Raw genomic sequence first — 19,008 nt, forward strand, 5'->3', positions numbered from 1 at the left:
CAGGGGTGTGGATAGGGGTCGGGGCAGTCAGAGGACAGGGAGCAGGGGGGTTGGATAGTGGGTAGGGGTCCCAGGAGGGGGTGGTCAGGGGACAAGGAGCAGGGGGAGTTGGATGGGTTGGGAGTTCTGAGGGGGGCAGTCAGGAAGCGGGAAGTGGGAGGGCGTGGATAGGGGGCAGGGGCCAGGCTATTTGGGGAGGCACAGCCTTCCCTACCCGGCCCTCCATACAGTTGCGCAACCCTGATGTGGCCCTCAGGCCAAAATGTTTGTCCACCCCTGGTAAATACAGCAGTATAAACCAGTCTTTGCATGAAATTTTACTTTGTACTGACTTCACTAGTGCTTTTTATGTAGTCTGTTGTAAAACTAGGAAAATATCTAGATGAGTTGATGTATTCCCTGGAAGACCTCTGTGTACCCCTGGTTGAGAACCACTGATATAGATACATAACTCCTTAAATATTATCCATACATGCCTCTCACAGTGGTTATGATGACCAGTGGGCTACTGGCTTTCAGTAAAGACCTCACATGTTACCAGTTAGAGAATTATTATGCATGTATCTGACTCAGTGGGTCCATGTAAAACTCTTGTACCTCCTGTGCCCTCTGCCAGCTTGGCACCAATAGGTCCCTAGGTCACAGAGTTAAATCCTAGCTTCACTGCAGACAGTTAGAGTTTTGCCATTGACTTAAGGAGTTATGCATCTATACTGAAAATTATGATCCTATGGCAGGTAACCAGGAGGTTGCGTGTCTCAGGCAGGCTCCTTTCAAGCAGGAGGTAACAGCTGTTTATCTGTCTACTAACTTGACCATCTGATATGCTCCTAAGACCCCCAGTGTCCCCAATTCGTACCCCATCCCTCCTTCCTCCAGACCCGCTGCCCTCCCATTCAACCACAACCTGCCCCTCGCCTCCACGCACTCATCTCCTTATCCTCCCAGCATCCCTCTCCCTCCTTCCCCACGCCCCTACCTCCCGCTGGACCGCGGCTCTCGGGGCAAGGTAAAGGCAGGTGCTCTGCACCCACCCTTCGCACATGCTCATTCGGGCCGCCGGGGGAGTTGGAGCAGAAGCAAAGCAAGGGCAGCCCCCGGGCTGTTAGCCGGCTTAGCTCCGCCCGCCTTGGCAATGCTGCTGCCGCCGCCGCGCTGCCTCCTTCTCACTCCTCTCCGCAGCTGCCTCTCGACTCCCAGCCCCAGCTGCTGGGCTGCGCAGCGAGGCGCAGAGGTGGCCGTGCCATCGGCTTGCGAGGCAGAAAGGGGGCTCCGCTCTGGAGACAGCCACTGGCTCGCCCGCCGCAGCAGCTAGAACTGCTCCCCCAGCCAAAAGGGCATCCCAGCCTGCCGCATGTGTAGCTAACTCTTCTGGGGAGTCCTGTTTTGTTTTCTCCCTACCGCCTCCCCGCCCTCGGCGATTATTTTGTAGCGCTGGCTGCCCCCCGCCCCGCTTGATCTTTCTGGGGAGCAGTTTGAACACTATTGGAGGGAGAGAAAGAGATCTGCCGGCACTTGTAATGATAAGTATTAACAACAAACAGAAGTCAGTCCCCGCGTTGATGAAGGGGGCGGCCCCTGGCCCTGTTGCGGGGCAGAGCTTTCTGACAAATTGCTGAAGTTCAGTTGATCCTGTCTGAAGTTGAGCTCTCAGAGCAAACCGAAAGGAGAAGAGCCGAGGGCGCCCGAGAGAACTACACTGCAGCCTGCTGTTTTCTTTTCAACACTTTTCTCAGCTCTTCTGCCACAAGCTCTGGTGCTCTGTCCGCATGGACAAGAGAGGCTGCTAAGGTAAGCTGATGGCCTTATATTTTAAAACATGCATGAGTGCAAAAAGAGGAGAGATGGGGAGGATTTTGTCACAGAAATAGCGTGAGAGGTCAGATGAGACTATCAGTGATGCGTTTAACATATGCACAGTTTGCAACCGAAACTTGTTAAGTTGTCCAAACCCAACATAAGCAAAGGGAGAAATTTTGCTGTGCACGAATTGGTTCATAGCGCCCTCTGATGGCTTCAGTCAAATATACACTGTGTGGCCACACTGGTAAGGAGTATACCAGGGGTCGGCAACCTTTCAGAAGTGGTGTGCCGAGTCTTCATTTATTCACTCTAATTTAAGGATTTTCATGCCAGTAATACATTCTAACGTTTTTAGAAGGTCTCTTTCTATAAGTCTATAATATATAACTAAACTATTGTTGTATGTAAAGTAAATAAGGTTTTTAAATGCTTATGAAGCTTCAATTAAAATTAAAATGAAGAGCCCCCCAGACCGGTGGCCAGGACCCGGGCTGTGTGAGTACCACTGAAAATCAGCTCGCGTGCCGCCTTTGGCACGTGTGCCATAGGTTGCCTACCCCTGGAGTATACAGTGCACATGGAGTAATATCAAACTTTTGATATATGTTCCCTTAAGGAAAAATAGGCTTCACCCTTAGAAGCAGGGCATCCAGTATATGTGCTTGTATGATATAGGTTCTGTAGAAATAAAGGGTTGAGAAACTTGGGAAAATGTTAATATCTTAACTTTTTTTTAAATGATTAGGAGAATACACAGACACATACTGGAACTGTTTGGAAGGGAAGCCTGTTCTTTATTTCTAACGGAGTATTACAGTTGCATTAACTCTGCTAATGTAAAAAGATAAAATAATTTCTCAGGCCTTGCAGTTTCAGACAACTTGGAAAAAGTAAAAATAAAATAAAATAGAAACTCGGGTAATGAGTTAATTCTACTTTGATTCTGAAGCTAATTTAGTGAGCAGACTTTGACAAGGTTGTTCTTTTATTGCTTCTTTATAGCCTTAATATTTACTGTTCTGTAGATGAGAACCTGAAAATTCTTTGTGATGCATTTTAAATATTTGTAGAATATATTTTGAGATCTATACTACATCAGAGAACTTTTTTTCCTTTTTTTTTTCTGTTTCCACAGAAAGGATCAAATATGCAAAGCCAACAGAAAACAGAAATAGCACTTTTGGTTAAAAAACACTGGCTTTGCGCCCCTTTCAAGTGTTTTACTTTTACTTCGTGATGGGAAGAGTAGAATCATCGGAACCATTGAGACATAGGTTGGATTTCACTAGTTGAAGATGAAATGAAGATAATAGAAGACGACATGAGAGCATATTGTGTATTTTATGAATATTCATCAAAACAAACCTTCCACAAATAGACATGAACAGGAATTAGAAATACTATATATATTTTTTCCAGAGAGAGAGGCTAATGGAGAAATGTTATTGTTTTTCTCCCCCACTTTCACTCTCTCAAGCCTATGAAGAAGAAAAAATTTTATACAAACGAGAGAACAGGAAGGCTAGGGAGAGTAAAATTAACATCTGAGTCTATTGTAGAAAGTACTGAGCATTTCTACTTCAGCAAAAACAAAACAATGTTCTGAATAAATTTCATCATCAGTGCAATTGTTTCCTACTCTAGGAATGGCATTTTATCAGAATGTGAGGGGGAAAGATTTTTGTGTGAATTCAATTATTTTAAATTCAAGTTTTGGGATCTTTTTCCAGTGCTTTTCAGCAAAAAAGATACTATGTTTTTTAGTCCCTTGACTTATGTAATCAGACTGTGTTTCACATGGAAAATGTAGAGACTTTACCTTCCCTTTAGTTTAATGTGTTATGCTTTACCGTTGTAGCTGTGCAAAGTACAGACAAGGCACCTGTGGTTCAACTTTTCAGAAATCCTTTGTTTTGTTTTCAGTACTGTACTTCAGATAAGCTGAGCAGCGAGTCTATTTTATTCTTTTGTTTTTAAGCAAAAATGCCTTAAGTGTACACTGTTATATTAGCTGGATCAACATTTGACATCTGAACACTGTGTTTTGTAAAGATGTATGCTTGAAGGGAAGGAACTGCCTAATGGATCATGGCTCTTATGTTTACAGTACATATTTTATTCCTAGCGTTAGCGACGTTTGCTCTCTCCACTTTTGAAGAATCTGTAAGCAATTACTCTGACTGGGTGACTTTCACAGAAAATGTGGATCAATATGAGAAACAGAAACTGCAAGATTTCAGTGCCAACCAGAAGCTGAAAAAAGCCGTTCTTCATCCAAGCTTATATTTTGATGCTGAAGATATCCAAGCACTGAGGCAAAAGTCTCGTACAAGCCATTTACATCTGTTCAGAGCTATCAGAGGTGCAGTGACAGTTATGCTGTCCAACCCATCATACTACCTACCTCCACCCAAGCATGCTGATTTTGCTGCAAAGTGGAATGAGATTTATGGTAACAATCTGCCTCCCTTAGCTTTTTATTGTTTGCTATGCCCGGAAGATAAAGCTGCCTTTGATTTTGTTCTAGAATACATGGACAGAATGGCTGGCTACAAAGACTGGCTGGTTGAGAATGCTCATGGAGATGAAGTGCCACTTGGCCACTCCTTAACAGGTTTTGCCACTGCTTTTGACTTCTTATATAGCTCACTGGATAACATCAGAAGACAAAAATATCTAAAGAAGATATGGGTTGTGAGTGAGGAAATGTACGAATATTCAAAAGTCCGCTCATGGGGAAAGCAACTTCTCCATAACCACCAAGCCACTAATATGCTAGCACTGCTCACAGGCGCCCTGGTTACTGGGGTGGACAAAAAATCTCAGACAAATATTTGGAAACATGCTGTAGTTGATGTGATGGAAAAAACCATGTTTCTGCTCAATCACATCGTAGATGGTTCTTTGGACGAAGGAGTAGCTTATGGCAGTTACACAGCTAAGTCAGTAACCCAATATGTTTTCCTGGCCCAGCGCCATTTTGGTATTAATAACCTAGAAAACAATTGGCTGAAAATGCACTTTTGGTTTTATTATGCCACACTGTTACCAGGCTATCAGAGGACTGTGGGCATAGCAGATTCTAATTATAACTGGTTTTATGGCCCTGAAAGCCAGCTGGTTTTCCTGGATAAGTTTGTAATGAAGAATGGAGCTGGCAATTGGCTGGCACAACAGATTAGAAAGCACAGGCCCAAGGATGGCCCGATGGTGCCATCCACCGCACAAAGGTGGAGCACACTTCACACTGAATACATCTGGTATGCTGCAGAACTAACTCCTCAACCTCCCCCTGACTATGGCACTGCTAAGATGCATGTGTTTCCTAACTGGGGGGTTGTTACTTATGGGGCTGGGTTGCCAAATACTCAGACCAATACCTTTGTGTCTTTTAAATCTGGAAAGCTTGGTGGCCGTGCAGTCTATGACATAGTTCACTTTCAGCCATATTCCTGGATTGATGGATGGAGGAGTTTCAATCCAGGGCATGAACATCCAGATCAGAACTCCTTTACTTTTGCCCCCAATGGACAGGTGTTTGTATCCGAGGCCCTATATGGACCCAAGTTCAGCCACTTGAATAATGTACTGGTGTTTGCTCCATCTCCTACAAGTCAGTGTAATCAACCTTGGGAGGGACAACTTGGGGAGTGTGCACAGTGGCTTAAGTGGATTGGTGATGAGGTTGGAGACTCAGCTGGAGAGATTATAACAGCCTCTCAGTATGGGGAGATGATGTTTGTGAGTGGTGAGGCAGCATCTGCCTACTCTTCTGCAATGAAACTGAAAAGCGTGTATCGTACTTTGCTACTCCTAAATGCTCAGACATTGCTAGTAGTAGACCATATTGAGAAGGAGAAAGACTCTCCCCTCAGCTCTGTCAGTGCCTTCTTTCATAATCTTGACATTGATTTTAAATATATACCCTATAAGTTTATGAACAAATATAGTGGAGCCATGATGGATGTGTGGGATGCTCACTATAAGATGTTTTGGTTTGATCATCATGGGAGTAGTCCTGTTGCCAGGATACAAGAGGCAGAGCAAGCAGCAGAGTTCAAAAAGCGGTGGACTCAGTTCATAAATGTTACTTTTCCTATGAAAACCACTGTTACAAGAATCGCATATGTGTTCTATGGACCGTATGTTAATGTTTCTAACTGCAGGTTCATAGACGATTCCAAATATGGATTTCAAATTTTTCTAAATGTCAACAACACTGAAAATATTGTCTCCATTGTGACTGAATATGACAGTATGAGGACAAGGTTCAATTATTTGGGATTTGGTGGCTTTGCCAAGGTAGCTGATCAAAACAAAGTTATCAAATTTGGTCTAGGCACTGAAGCTGTACGAGAACAGATAACAAATAATAGAACAGTTTTCCCATTTGGATTCAAAGTGAATATAATAGCAGGATTAGTTTTGGGCATTAGTTTGGTTATACTGGCTTTTCAGTGGCGGTTTTACATTTCCTTCAGCAAATTGTTGCGCTGGATACTAATACTGGTTATCACACTGTGGTTTATTGAACTGTTGGATGTATGGAGCACTTGCACTCAGCCTATCTGTGCAAAATGGAGCAGTGACATCATAAATGTAGACCCTGATACAGGCAATACAGCCAAACAGTTAGAAGGAAACCCTGTTGTTTTGCCAGATGTGGTAATTACCTCACTTCCCAGTTCTGGAGCAGACATTTTAAAGCAACTTTTTTTTAACAGCAGTGATTTCATATACATCAGGATCCCTACAACTTACCTTGATATTCCTGAAACTGAATTTGAAATTGACTCATTTGTAGATGCATGTGAATGGAAGGCTTCTGATATCCAAAGTGGCCGTTTCCGTCTACTCCGAGGCTGGCTCCAATCCCTAGTCCAAGACACAAAACTGCATTTACAAAATATTCATTTACATGAAGCCAGCAGAAGTAAATTAGCTCAGCATTCTACCATAAGTAAGGACAAAAAGAAAAGATCCAGAAAGAGAGAGTCTTTGTCAGAACAAAGAAGTAGAACAAGAGGAAAATTAGACAAAGATGCTGAATACGTTAGGGAACTGAGGAGACACCTTGCCTATTATCCAAATGCACGTCCTGTGCTTAGTTTAAATAGTGGGAGCTGGACATTAAAGCTTCCTTTCTTTCAAGAAATCATAGGTCCCTCAATGAGGGCATTGTATGTAGTAAGGGATCCTCGGGCATGGATCTACTCAATGTTGTATAAAAGTAAGCCAAACCTTTACTCCTTGAAAAATGTTCCACAGCACTTAGCTATGCTGTTTAAAATGGAAGGCGGGAAAGAAAAGTGTGGTTTAAATTCAGGCTATGCCTTTGAATATGAATCACTGAGGGAAGAACTCTTGGATTCTAGGTCAAATGCAGTTTCCGTGCTGTCCCATTTGTGGCTAGCAAACACAGCAGCAGCGCTGCGAGTAAATGGGGATCTCCTGCAGTCAAATTATCAGCTGGTCAAGTTTGAAGATATTGTGAGCTCTCCTCAGAAGACAGCTGAAGCAATTTATGCTTTCCTTGGTATTCCTCTGTCTCCTGCTAGCTTAAACCAAATATTGTTTGCCACCTCCACCAATCTTTTCTACCTTCCTTATGAAGGTGAAATATCACCAACTAGTATTCATGCCTGGGAACAAAATATGCCTATTGAGGAAATTAGACTGATTGAGGACATCTGCTGTACCTTGATGGACCACTTAGGATACCCAAAGTTTACAGTTTAAATGCTGCAGGTCAGCAGTAGTTTGCACTAATGATCCCCAACTCCTCAGTGTGTGAATAAGAATTAGAGAGTTTGTTTATTCTTGTAAAATGTGTGTACAGTCTGTTACATGCAGAAAGATTTATTGAAAAAATAGATATTTGTTCTAGCAGGATTTTTAAAAACAAACACTTATAACTACTTTTGCTGCCTTTCAAATAAAGCTGTGTGAATCTTTACAAATCTACCAGCTGGGGAATGGATAGGTCAAGGGATTGGTAATAAATTATGGAGCCTTGCACTTCCAGATGAACAATTTGACTCCAGCCCAAGTGGGTAGTTGCCCAAAGTAGTTACCGTTTGATGGCTGTTTGGTGGCCTATATGAAATGAGTTGCTGGTCTCAGCCCAGTTCACAATGGCAGCGCCTTGGGATCAGGTTTGCAGTATATTCCGGCCACTTGCTACTCCAATGGGGCAAAGTAGCCATAAACTCAGTAAAACTGGGGTTTAAATCTGTTGTTCATCACTTGAGTTGGTGTACTGGTAAATCTGGCTCCTTATTAGCAGTCTCAGCAGAAAGGCCAAGGACTGACTAGGCATAGAAACTGAATGACATGTGATATGGTTCCAGGTCAGAACGGAAGCACTTTGGTAGGGTTTTATGAGGACGAGTTCTTGCTGTAACTATTCTGTAGATAAAGAGAAGACTTCAGTCTCCAGTTCCATCAATCTGGCACCTTCTGTGAGCACTAAATGAACTTTGGGGATGGGCGGGAGAGGGAAACCATCACAAGAAATCCATAAAATCCCATAAATCTATCAGTTAAATATTAGCTGGGAGATTTCTAAAGGATCCTGTGAAACTCTGACACTGCTCCACCATACTAAACTGCCCCTGGATTTTCAAAGCTGCTAATGTCCTCGCTACTGATGCTGCTGCTCTGTGCAGCTCCTCTTGGCTAAGAGAAGCTGAAGGAACTTCCTCTTTTCTCAGTAAGACTCCTCCATCCTTCTTTGTTTGTTGTAACACACTATGAAGTCTCTCTTCTTTTTAGCTGACCATTGTGCATAACTCTCACTAATTCCAGTGGCAAAGGTGTAGGAGTTCCTGTCAATGCAAACATTTGATGTCATCATCATCAGTGGTAATATATTAATATCAGGTAGGAATATAGTGATTAGAAGAGCCCAGATAAATCTCCAGACCTGTGTTTCATCAGTATACATACATCAGTTACATCTGTATACTAGATTTGCCATCAACATCTTATGGCTGGTCAAGGTTGCTCTTTGCGTTGTCACTTCAAAGAGGTTTCTCTCACCTACTCCAGGCTTGGATGACAATTTATCTTAGTAATTTCTTTCCAGCATCTGATTATTTTAAAATATGATCCTTGTTTTTTTAAATCTGCACTGAAATGTCACATCAATTTGGAAATAAACACCCTTTGTGGGGTGAATATTTGCTTTTGGTAATATCTTTGTCATGCTGCTCTTGTGTTTTTCCTTGAGCCATATTTTTTTTTCTTTTCACAATGTTCTTTTTTTTAAAGAAAAAGACAATGTTAAAAAAAGACAATGTTGAAAGTCTCCTAATTTATCTTACTCTGCGTTTTTTTGAAATGCATACATACTGTAAATGTTTTCAGATTTGTAAATCAAACCATAGATGATGTCAGAGACATGTGCTTCCTTTACCATCTGTTTTTTTTTTTTTTTCATTACTAATGAAGTTGTCATGAAATGTGCTTAGTTTTGTTTGTAGGAGCTGGAATCAGAGTTTTGTGCTATTATATTGAAATATAACAGTAGAGTAATTACCATATATTTGGGTGACAAGCATTAGGCAATGTCAAGATGTAATGAGTTTCTCTCTACAGATTGCAATCCTCTTGCTGATGTTGAGTATTAACATCTTGCTGATGTACTCCCCTTTTTTCCTGCTGTTCCCCCGCCCCCCCCCCCCACACACACACATACAGATTTTCTGCACCCTCTGCATCATTTTGTGATCTCTTCTTCTGACCTAGATAAAAGTGACTCTTTCTCAGCCATTCATTATTATGTCAAAATGTGCCTCTGGTGTGATAAAGCTGTTGATATGTTGCAGTCTCACTAACCATAACTTGGCTGTCACTTTCCTTTGATTATAATAGGGACTCAGAGCTGCTTTTTCCCTTCTTCTTTCTTGGGTCTTACCTCTGGCTAGGTAGAATGTCATGCTAAAAGAAATATTAAAGTTTTTTAATGTATACTAACATGTAAGTGAAATTTTGGATCCCGACTTTCATTCTCTCAAATCAGTTTTTTTTCTCTCTCTCTCAGTCATATGTAAAATTGTTGCATTGTTATCAACACCGTTGCTTTTATTTGACAGACAGAGCATTTGCTTTTCTTCCCAGGATTTATGATCTTGAATCAGAACAAATAGAAAGGCTTTCCTCTGTCATCTGTTTTAGGACTGCTCAAAGTAAGACTCAGGATTGACTGCGTTTTGGGGGAAGTAGGAAAGAATATAAAAATCTCTTCTTGATAGTGTCGCATGAAAGGCTACAAATAGATTTTAAACCAGCTCTTTTTGAGGGGGTGAGGTGTATCATGGTACTCATGTATCAGTAGGTCGTCCCTGCAGCTTTCAGCATATAGGGTTATCTCATGCCCTTTGGCTGATAATACATGTCACTACTATCATTTATTCTGGCATACACAAGATTTAGGACCTAATTATCCCCAGTCTTGCATCTTCTGAAGTTAAACCATCTATAATGTGCTTCTGTTTGGGTTTGGTAATGTTTTATACCCCTTTGTACAGATGTAATTGACTCCACTAGGTACATGACTGGGGAGAATTAGATTCTTTGTTCCCAGATCTTTTTTGGGGAATATCAAAAGCTCACAAAAAAAATTAAAAAAGAAAAGGAAAGAAAGAAAGAGAGAATGAGTCTAAAGAAAGTAATGACTGAAAGCCATAGTCCTAAAGTTTCAAAATTCTAATTGCATGCATTACAGGAGCTTAAAATAACACAATATCATTATATATTCTAAGGAAACTGAGCACATGGTGCCTTTGCTTCAAAACTGCTAACAAAGAACCCTATGATAGAGAACATTTCTACTTGCTGGAAAGAAAAGAGCATATGTCAACTAAACCACAGAGGACTATGTATAAAAGTAGCTTATGGGACTGGATTAATCTCACAGAAGGAAAGAATATCAGAGCAAGTGAGGCTCTGTAGTGTTGTGGGGGCCTAATTTCTATAGAACACTTAACACAAACAAGAATCCAGAAATCCCAGGACAGCAGATTTGAATTTTTATTTTTTTAGGCTGTATACAATTAAAATATTTCTAAAAATGCAGTATCCCAGAGCTTCATACTGATCCTATTCAAACCTGCTTTTTCATGTATCATGCCTCCATTGTCCAGTGGGTTCACCAGTTTTGCAGTCCAGTCATACAAAAAAGTATCCATTGACTTCAAGTTATGTGGTCTGTGAATGAAAAGGGTGCAGGATCAAAATGTAATCAAATGTGTCTAAATTTCTGTGATGTCACCTGCATAACAGTTTATGGATTTTCGTAGCATTTTAGAAACTGCACAACTATAATTAGAGCTGGTTGGGAAAAAAAAGTCTGTCAGCTTTCTTTTAACAGAAAATAGCTTTTCAACGCAGTGGAAATGTTCATGCAAAAATACCTGTTTTCATGAGATAAATGAGTTTTTAATCAGAATACCTTAAACTGAAAACAAAATACTGGTTTTGACAAAAACATGAAAAATTGTTTTGAGAAAAGTTGATAACTTCCCCTCTCCCCATTTTTTGTCTAAATTTGGAGAAAAATGGGGAGAAAAAATTCGTCAGCTCTCCCTACCATTCAAATGTGCATTCAATTGGCTTTCATCCTCTGTTCTGTTGCCTCTGTGTAACTCCGCTGTAACATAGCCAAGTTGCATTGGTGTAAGTGAAAGCAGAACTTGGCCCACTGTTTGATCAAGTATTTTAAAATTAGGCTTCCGGGCTTTGACAACTGCCCTATCTTTTAATCATTCTGTTGTGCCCGGGGCAGATGAGAAGATGGAAAAATAATAAGGTACATCAATCTATTGTTTTAGGTTGAAGAAATCAATACTTTGAAAATTATCTTTTAATTAACAGCTAGTTATAAGTAAAATAAGCTGTGGGAGGCCTGAAATCTGATGGTATGGCAACTCTCCAGCTACTTTTAATTTAAAATAGATCGGCTGTTAAATTTTTAAATGATTTCTGAGTTAGTTACATGACTCCACGACCACAATAAGTACTTGTCAGAGGGTATGTCTATGCTGTTGCAAGGAGTATGCCTCCCAGCCCAGACGGAAAAGACGCTAGGTTGCTAAAAATAGGAGTATGAACATTGCGGCATGAACTAGCCACCTACGTCCAAGCCTGGCTGACCCCCTGGATCTGAGCTCAGGTGATTAGCCCAAGCTGCCACCCTTACTACCACATCCATGCAGTTATTTTTAGCATGCTAGCTCGAGCTGAGTTAGCATGTATTTATTTATCTCGGCTAGGAGGCATTATCCCAGCTGCAGTGTAAACATACCAAGAGGGTCTCCAATCAAGTGAATGTTGAATGCCTTTGTACTGAAATTCTAGGCTAGAACCCTCAATGTATAAAAATCTAAGTTAACAGGCAGGTCAAGCAGAGAGCTGGAAAAATATGTACGCTAGTTAGGAGAATGCCCATTGCAAACCCATATCTGAGACCTGTGTGTATGTTTCATTTAGGAGTTAAATAGAAGGAGGTATTAGGGGAAGTAGGACTAAATAATCCAGGGGATTGGTAATGGATAGGAACCTTTCTTTGGTATGTCACTGGTTTGAGTCTAGCTCTAGGTCATTACAGACCTACGGTCATTACCATATTGACCAAATCCTGTTGACTTACCCATACAAGTAGTACCATTGACTTTAGTGGAAGTACATGGATGAGAAAGGTGAGTGGGATTTACACAGACTGTATCAGGGTTCAAGGACAAGACTATAGCAGGGTTCAAAAAAGAACTAGATAAATTCATGGAGGATAGGTCCATCAATGGCTATTAGCCAGTATGAGCAGGAATGGTGTCCCTAGCCTCTGTTTGCCAGAAGCTGGGAATGGGCAAAAGGGGATGGATCACTTGATTATCTGTTCTGTTCAGTCCCTCTGGGGCACCTGGCATTGGCCACTGTCAGAAGACAGGATAGTAGGCTAGATGGACCTTTGGTCTGACCCAGTATGGCTGTTCTTATGTTAAATGAGTTGGTGGACTCAGTATTGTTAAAACAACAAGGAGTCTGGTGGCACCTTAAAGACTAACAGATTTATTTGGGCATAAGCTTTCGTGGGTAAAAACCTCACTTCTTCAGATGCAAGTCTTTAAGGTGCCACCAGACTCCTTGTTGTTTTTGTAGATACAGACTAACACAGCTACCCCCTGATACTTGTCAGTATTGTTACTGACAGTACATGAGCGCATTACGAAAACCACCATCACAACTGGCATCCTTATTAATAGCCTCAGTATTTTTCCACTGGCAGATCATGGATACAGGACTTCAGTACACTGATATCATTCTGGCACCTTTCACTAGTAGTAACATTCAAATGCTCATCCAAACCAACCTCAGTACTTTAAGATGCCACTTTTCCAGCAAATATTGAATTTTTGAAAATTTAACCTGGGTAAAATTTCAATATTTCCATGTATAAATGTTTGCAGCTTCCATATAGATAAAGAATTTTTCCACAGAAATAAATTTTTACTCATTATAAACAGTCTTTTACTTTCACCCATGCACAGACAGCCAAAATTAATTAATTAATTAATTAATTAAAGGAAGGTGAAAGCTTTTGTCAAAATGACATTATGCAGACATGAGATGTCACCCACTGTAATAACTTATTTGCCTGGTTCCATTCATTGATCAGATTGAATTTTCATTTTAAACAGAAAATTTTAATATTTCACTATTTATTACCTTGAGATGATGTGACAAAAGACATCCAGGAGAGAGCTGGCTCCTTAGGGGACTATAGGTTATTTCTATTACTATGGTCTTGTTACTGTGATTTTCTTGGTTAATATGACCAGGTGTAACCTTTTGAAATTCTGCAGTATCTGTACTCAAAACATTTGCCCTAGACAATTCATGATCAAGGGTTAAAGTACGGTCCATGTATATTTGGCAAACAAGTAGAGAGCACCTGTGTGAGTGACCTGTTTGTTGTTATATTTGGAAATAAACTTAAAGTATTTTTGTAATTTGAATTTGTGACATTTATTTTTAAGAAAGAACTCACTGAAATTAGTTTTTAAAAATACACATAAAAATACCTTCACCAAGAAGCATACATAACTAACCAAAACAAGCACATTATCTTATGATCATAGCCCTGGTCTTCCCTTTCTCCTGAGCTTGTTTTGGCCCCAGTTCAGAACACCACTTAAACATGTGTTTAAGTACACCATTAATGAGGATGCTTTCCTGAATCAAGGTTTCTGTAGGCTTAGACACATTCTCATTGAATTCATCCTCATTCCACTTACAAGTGTAAAATTGCAGATGTTCATAAGTGGAGGATCAGGGCCTTATATTGTAAAGTGTTTGGAGCAGACAGGGCCGGCTCCAGGCACCAGCTTGTCAAGCAGGTGCTTGGGGCGGCCGCTCTGGAGAGGGGCGGCACGTACAGGTATTCGGCGGCAATTCGGCGGACGGTCCCTCACTCCGCCTGGGAGCGAAGGACCTCCCGCCGAATTGCCGCCGCAGATCGCGATCGCGGCTTTTTTTTTTTTTTTTTTTTTGGCTGCTTGGGGCGGCAAAAACCCTGGAGCCGGCCCTGGGAGCAGAGACTGTGAGTTGAAATCCTGGCTTATTGAACTCAATGAGGCCAACATTTCTGAAGTGTTTTCTGTCTGGAAAGGGCCATGCAAAATTATGGCACTAATAATAATACCTAGCTCTTATATAATGTATTTCATTGGTAGATTTCAAAGCGCTACACAAAAAAGGTAAGCTTTCTTATCCTACAGAAGGAGGAAACTGAGGCTCAGGAAGTGAAGTGACTTGCCAAAGGTCACCCAGAAGGCCAGTGGCTGTGCTGGTAATAGAGCTCAGGTCTCCTAAGTCCCAGTCCATCACTCTATCCACTAGACAACACTGCCTCTCTTAAATAAATGATAAAGAATAAGTGCGTTGGGGTCAATCTGTGATAACACTATTTGGCTTTAAAAGTTATCTAGAGTTGTCTTTTGCTCTTTAATATTTAAAGAAATATTTAGATCACAGGGAAATATTGTATATCTATTTCTTAATATTTCCAAAACCCCTGAAATTACAGAAACCAAAAGCCTCTGTATATCATACAAGATTATTCTTCTTGGTGTATGATACATTGCAGAAAATGAAAAGTAATGTTTTGTAGGGTTTAATATATGAATCACTTTTTAGCCTGAATCAAAGCTACAGGTTAAGATTATCTGATACATTTATAGACCACAAAAGAAAGGACACCGCCCAATTAGAACATAAAAATGGCCATTCTGGGTCAGACTGAATGATCCATCTAGCCCAGTATCCTGTCTTCTGACAGTGGACAAAGCTAGGTGGTTCAGAGGGAATTAATAGAACAGGGCAATTATCAAGTAATCTATCCCCTGTCATCCAGTCCCAGCTTCTGGCAGTCTGAGGTTTAGAGAGACCAGTAACAAAGGTTGTGTCCCCGACCATCTTGGCTAACAGCCATTGATGGACCTACCCTCCATGAACGTAGCTAATTCTTTTTTTGGACTCAGTTATACATTTGACCTTCACAACATCCCCTGGCAATAAGTTCCATAGCTTGATTGTGTGTTGTATGAGGAATTACTTCCTTATGTTTGTTTTAAACTTACCTATTAATTTCATTGGGTGACCTCTGGTTCTTATGTTATGTTGCGATGAGGTGTACTTGCCCTACACTGGAGCAGAAGGGATTAAGACAGCACTCTTAGCAGCGGAAGCCATGCCCCCTCAACCCTGCTGGGCATGTTCCAACTGCCACTCAAGTATAAAAGGGAACAGCCTAGCTCAGTCTCGGCTGATCACCGAGGAGGAAGGATGCACCTTGCTGGCTCCAGCCGAGGAGCAGCCAGGATCCTGGACCGCGAGAGCAGGAGACACCAAGGCCCAGGCAGGCACCCAGGGACCTGCAGACACCCAAGGGAGATTGCAGTCATTACCCAAAGAGCCCCGAGACTCCGAAGACACTCCCACTTCAACTGCAGGAGTCACAGTAGGAAGTAGCCTAGGGAGGGACTAGCCAATGTTCCTGCAGCAGTTGGCATGGTGCAGGCGGATTCCCTGCCAACTTAGTGGCAAACCCATTCGCCCCTACCAGGGCTCTGGGCTGGGGCCTGGTGGAGCAAGGAGGGCCCACGTCTTCCTACCTGGCCAAACCCCCCTCCTGCTGACTCTGGCTGATTGGCTGTGCTTCCGTGCAGCCAAGCGGAGTCCTACTGACTCTGGCCATTAGGCTGAACTTCTCGGCAGCCAAGGGGAGTCCTACTGACTCCGGCCATTAGGCTGAACTTCCCCAAAGACAAGGGGAGTCCTATTGGTGCTGGCCATTTGACCATGCAGCCCTGAGGCTGAGGGCAGCCATATAGAATTAACTGTGGGGCTACCACACACCCTTACCCCACCCCTAGGGTGATGGGGTGTATGACATATGTGAAGGAGAAAAGTAACTCTTCAGAGAGACAAGGTGGGTGAGGTAATATCTTTTATTGGACCAACTTATGTTGGGGAGAGAGAGACAAGCTTTCAAGCCACACAGAGCTCTGCATACTTCCCTATTCACTTTCTCCACACCATTCATGATTTTAGAGATCTCAGTCATAGCCTCCCCTTCATCATCTCTTTTCTTAGCTGAACAGCACGCAGTATTCAAGGTGTGGGCGTACAATGGATTTATATAGTGACATGATGATATTGTCTGTCTTATTATCTATCCCTTTCCTAAAGGTTCATAATATTCTGTTAGCTTTTTTGACTGCTGCTGCACATTGTGACGGTGTTTTCAGAGACGCCAAGGTGACTCCAAAATATCTTTCTTGAGGGTTAACAGCTAATTTAGAATCCATCATGTTAGACGTATAGTTGAGATTGTTTCCCAATGTGCATTACTTTGCATTTATCAACATTGTATTTCATCTGCCATTTTCTTGCCCAATCACCCAGTTTTTGTGAGATCCCTTTGTAACTCTTTGCAATCTGCCTTGGATTTAACTATTTTGAGTAATTTTGTATAATCTGCAAACTTTGCCAACTCAGTGTTCCTCCCTTTACCAGATCATTTATAAATATGTTGAACAGCATAGGTCCTAATACAGATCCTTGGGAGTCACCATTATTTACCTCTCTCCATTCTGAAAACTGACCATTTATCCCTACCCTTTGTTTCCTGTCTTTTAACCAATTACTGATTCATGAGAGGACCATTCCTCTCATCCCATGACTGCTTACTTTGTTTAGGAGACTTTGATGAGGGATCTTGTCAAAGGCCTTCTGAAAATACACTGTATCCACTGGATCACATGTTCACATGTCTGTTGACCTCCCTCAAAGAATTCGAATAGATTGGTGGCACATGATTTTCCTTGACAAAAGCCGTGTTGACTCTTGCCCCACACATTCATTTATGTGTCTGATAATTCAGTTCTTTACTATAGTTTCAACCAATTTGCTTGGTACAGAAGTTAGGTTAATTGGCCTGTAATTGCCAGGATTGCCTCAACCCTTTTTAAAAATTGGCCTTTGTTACTTTCATCCAATCATCTGGTACAGAGGCTGATTTAAGTGATAGGTTACATACCACAGCTATTAGTTCAGTAATTTCATATTTGAGTTCCTTCAGAACCCTTGCATCAATACCATCTGGTGCTGGTGACTTATTACTATTTAATTTATCAATTTATTTCTAAACCTCCTCTGACTCCTCAAACTGGGACAGTTCCTCCGACTTGTCACCTAAAGAGAATGGTTCAGGTGTGAGACTCTCCCTCACATCCTCTGCAGTAAACACTGATGCAAAGAATTCAACTAGCTTCTCTGCAACGGCTTTGTCTTTCTTGAATGCTCCTTTAGGACCTTGATCGTCCAGTGGCCACACTTACTGTTTGGCAAAGTTCCTGCTTCTGATGTACTTTAAAAAAAAAAAAATGCTGTTTAGTTTTTGTGTCTTTTGCTAGTTGCTCTTCAAATTCTTTTTTGGCGTGTCTAATTATACTTTTACATTTGACTTGCCAGGATTTATGTTCCTTTCTGTTTTTCTCAGTAAGATTTGACTTCCAATTTTTAATGATGCCTTTTTGCCTCTAACTCCTTATTTTACTCTGCTGTTTAGCTACAGTGGCATTTTTTGTCCTCTTCCTATTTTTTTTTCTGTGTGTGTTTTATTTGGGGTATACATTTAGTTTGACCCTATATTATTGTGTTTTTAAATAGTTTCCCTGCTACTTGCAGGCATTTCACCCTTTTGACAGTTCCTTTTAATTTCCATTTAACTAGCTTCCTCATTTTTGTGTAGTTTTTGAAGTTAAATTCTACAACAGTATAGGCAGCACACTTTCAAATAAATGTCAAGTCCTTAATTTTCATTAGGCAGTGTAACGGGGCGCAGACTCTCCATAGCAGCGTCTCCTGCTGGTTGGTTTGGAAATTAGCTCTTTCAGCGGTGCACCTTCACTAGTGGTGTCTCGCCCACTGTTACTTTCTCGATCTCCACAGTCAGACTTACATCACTCTCGGACCACGGCGTCCATTTCTGGACACTACCCTCCGCTGTGCCCACTCTGCTGGCTCGCCTGCCCCTTCCGGGGGACCGGCAGCTTCTGTTTCTATCAACCCCCCATCAGTGGCTCACTGCAGTCCTCAGTCTAGCCCCTTCTTCCAAGGGCAAACTGTAGGCTGGCTTAGCCACTCTCATCACTGGCAAGTGGGGGGAAAAGATGGGGGCCCAGGCCTGCCCACTACTCTGGGCCTCGACCCAGGGACCCTCTAGTGGCAGCCACTTACTGCCCTTCTCCAACTCTCCACTACTGCCTACTTCCTTGGGCCACTTCCCCGTAGCCCTAAGCATCTTCTCTGCCCCTTTGTGTCAGGGCCCCAGTCTGGTAGTCGTCAGCTTAGAGCTCCCCCAGCCTCCGCTGACCCTGCCCAGCCCTGCTCTGTCTTAGGTGCTTCTCTAAAAACCAATTTTTCTCCCTTTGCCCTCCAGGGAGACACTGCCCTTCTCTCTGCCAGGCAGCCTTCTTATAGGGCCCAGCCTGGCCCTGATTGGCTGTTTTCAAGCTTCCACTTGATTGGTTCCCAATAAGCCCTTCCAGGATTGGCTGGGGCTCTGCACAGCCTCTCTGGCTTGCTTTAATCCCTTCCATGCCAGAGTGGGACAGCTGCCCCACTAGAGGCAGTAAAACTTTG

At 42.0% G+C, this 19,008-nt stretch overlaps 1 protein-coding gene across 1 annotated transcript; it reads left to right on the plus strand.

Moving 5' to 3' along the window:
• Positions 1 to 1,276: 1,276 nt before the first annotated feature.
• DSEL (dermatan sulfate epimerase like) lies at positions 1,277 to 12,043 on the plus strand. The gene is made up of 2 exons (XM_024206275.3): positions 1,277 to 1,791; positions 2,939 to 12,043. Exon 2 carries the CDS (start codon positions 3,892 to 3,894, stop codon positions 7,540 to 7,542), a length of 3,651 nt encoding a protein of 1,216 aa, XP_024062043.2. The 5' UTR covers positions 1,277 to 1,791; positions 2,939 to 3,891; the 3' UTR covers positions 7,543 to 12,043.
• The last annotated feature ends 6,965 nt before the right edge of the window (positions 12,044 to 19,008 follow it).

The sequence above is a fragment of the Terrapene carolina genome, unplaced genomic scaffold, assembly GCF_002925995.2.
Source record: "Terrapene carolina triunguis isolate 2854851 unplaced genomic scaffold, T_m_triunguis-2.0 Scaffold58, whole genome shotgun sequence".
NCBI classification, from domain to species: domain Eukaryota; kingdom Metazoa; phylum Chordata; order Testudines; family Emydidae; genus Terrapene; species Terrapene triunguis.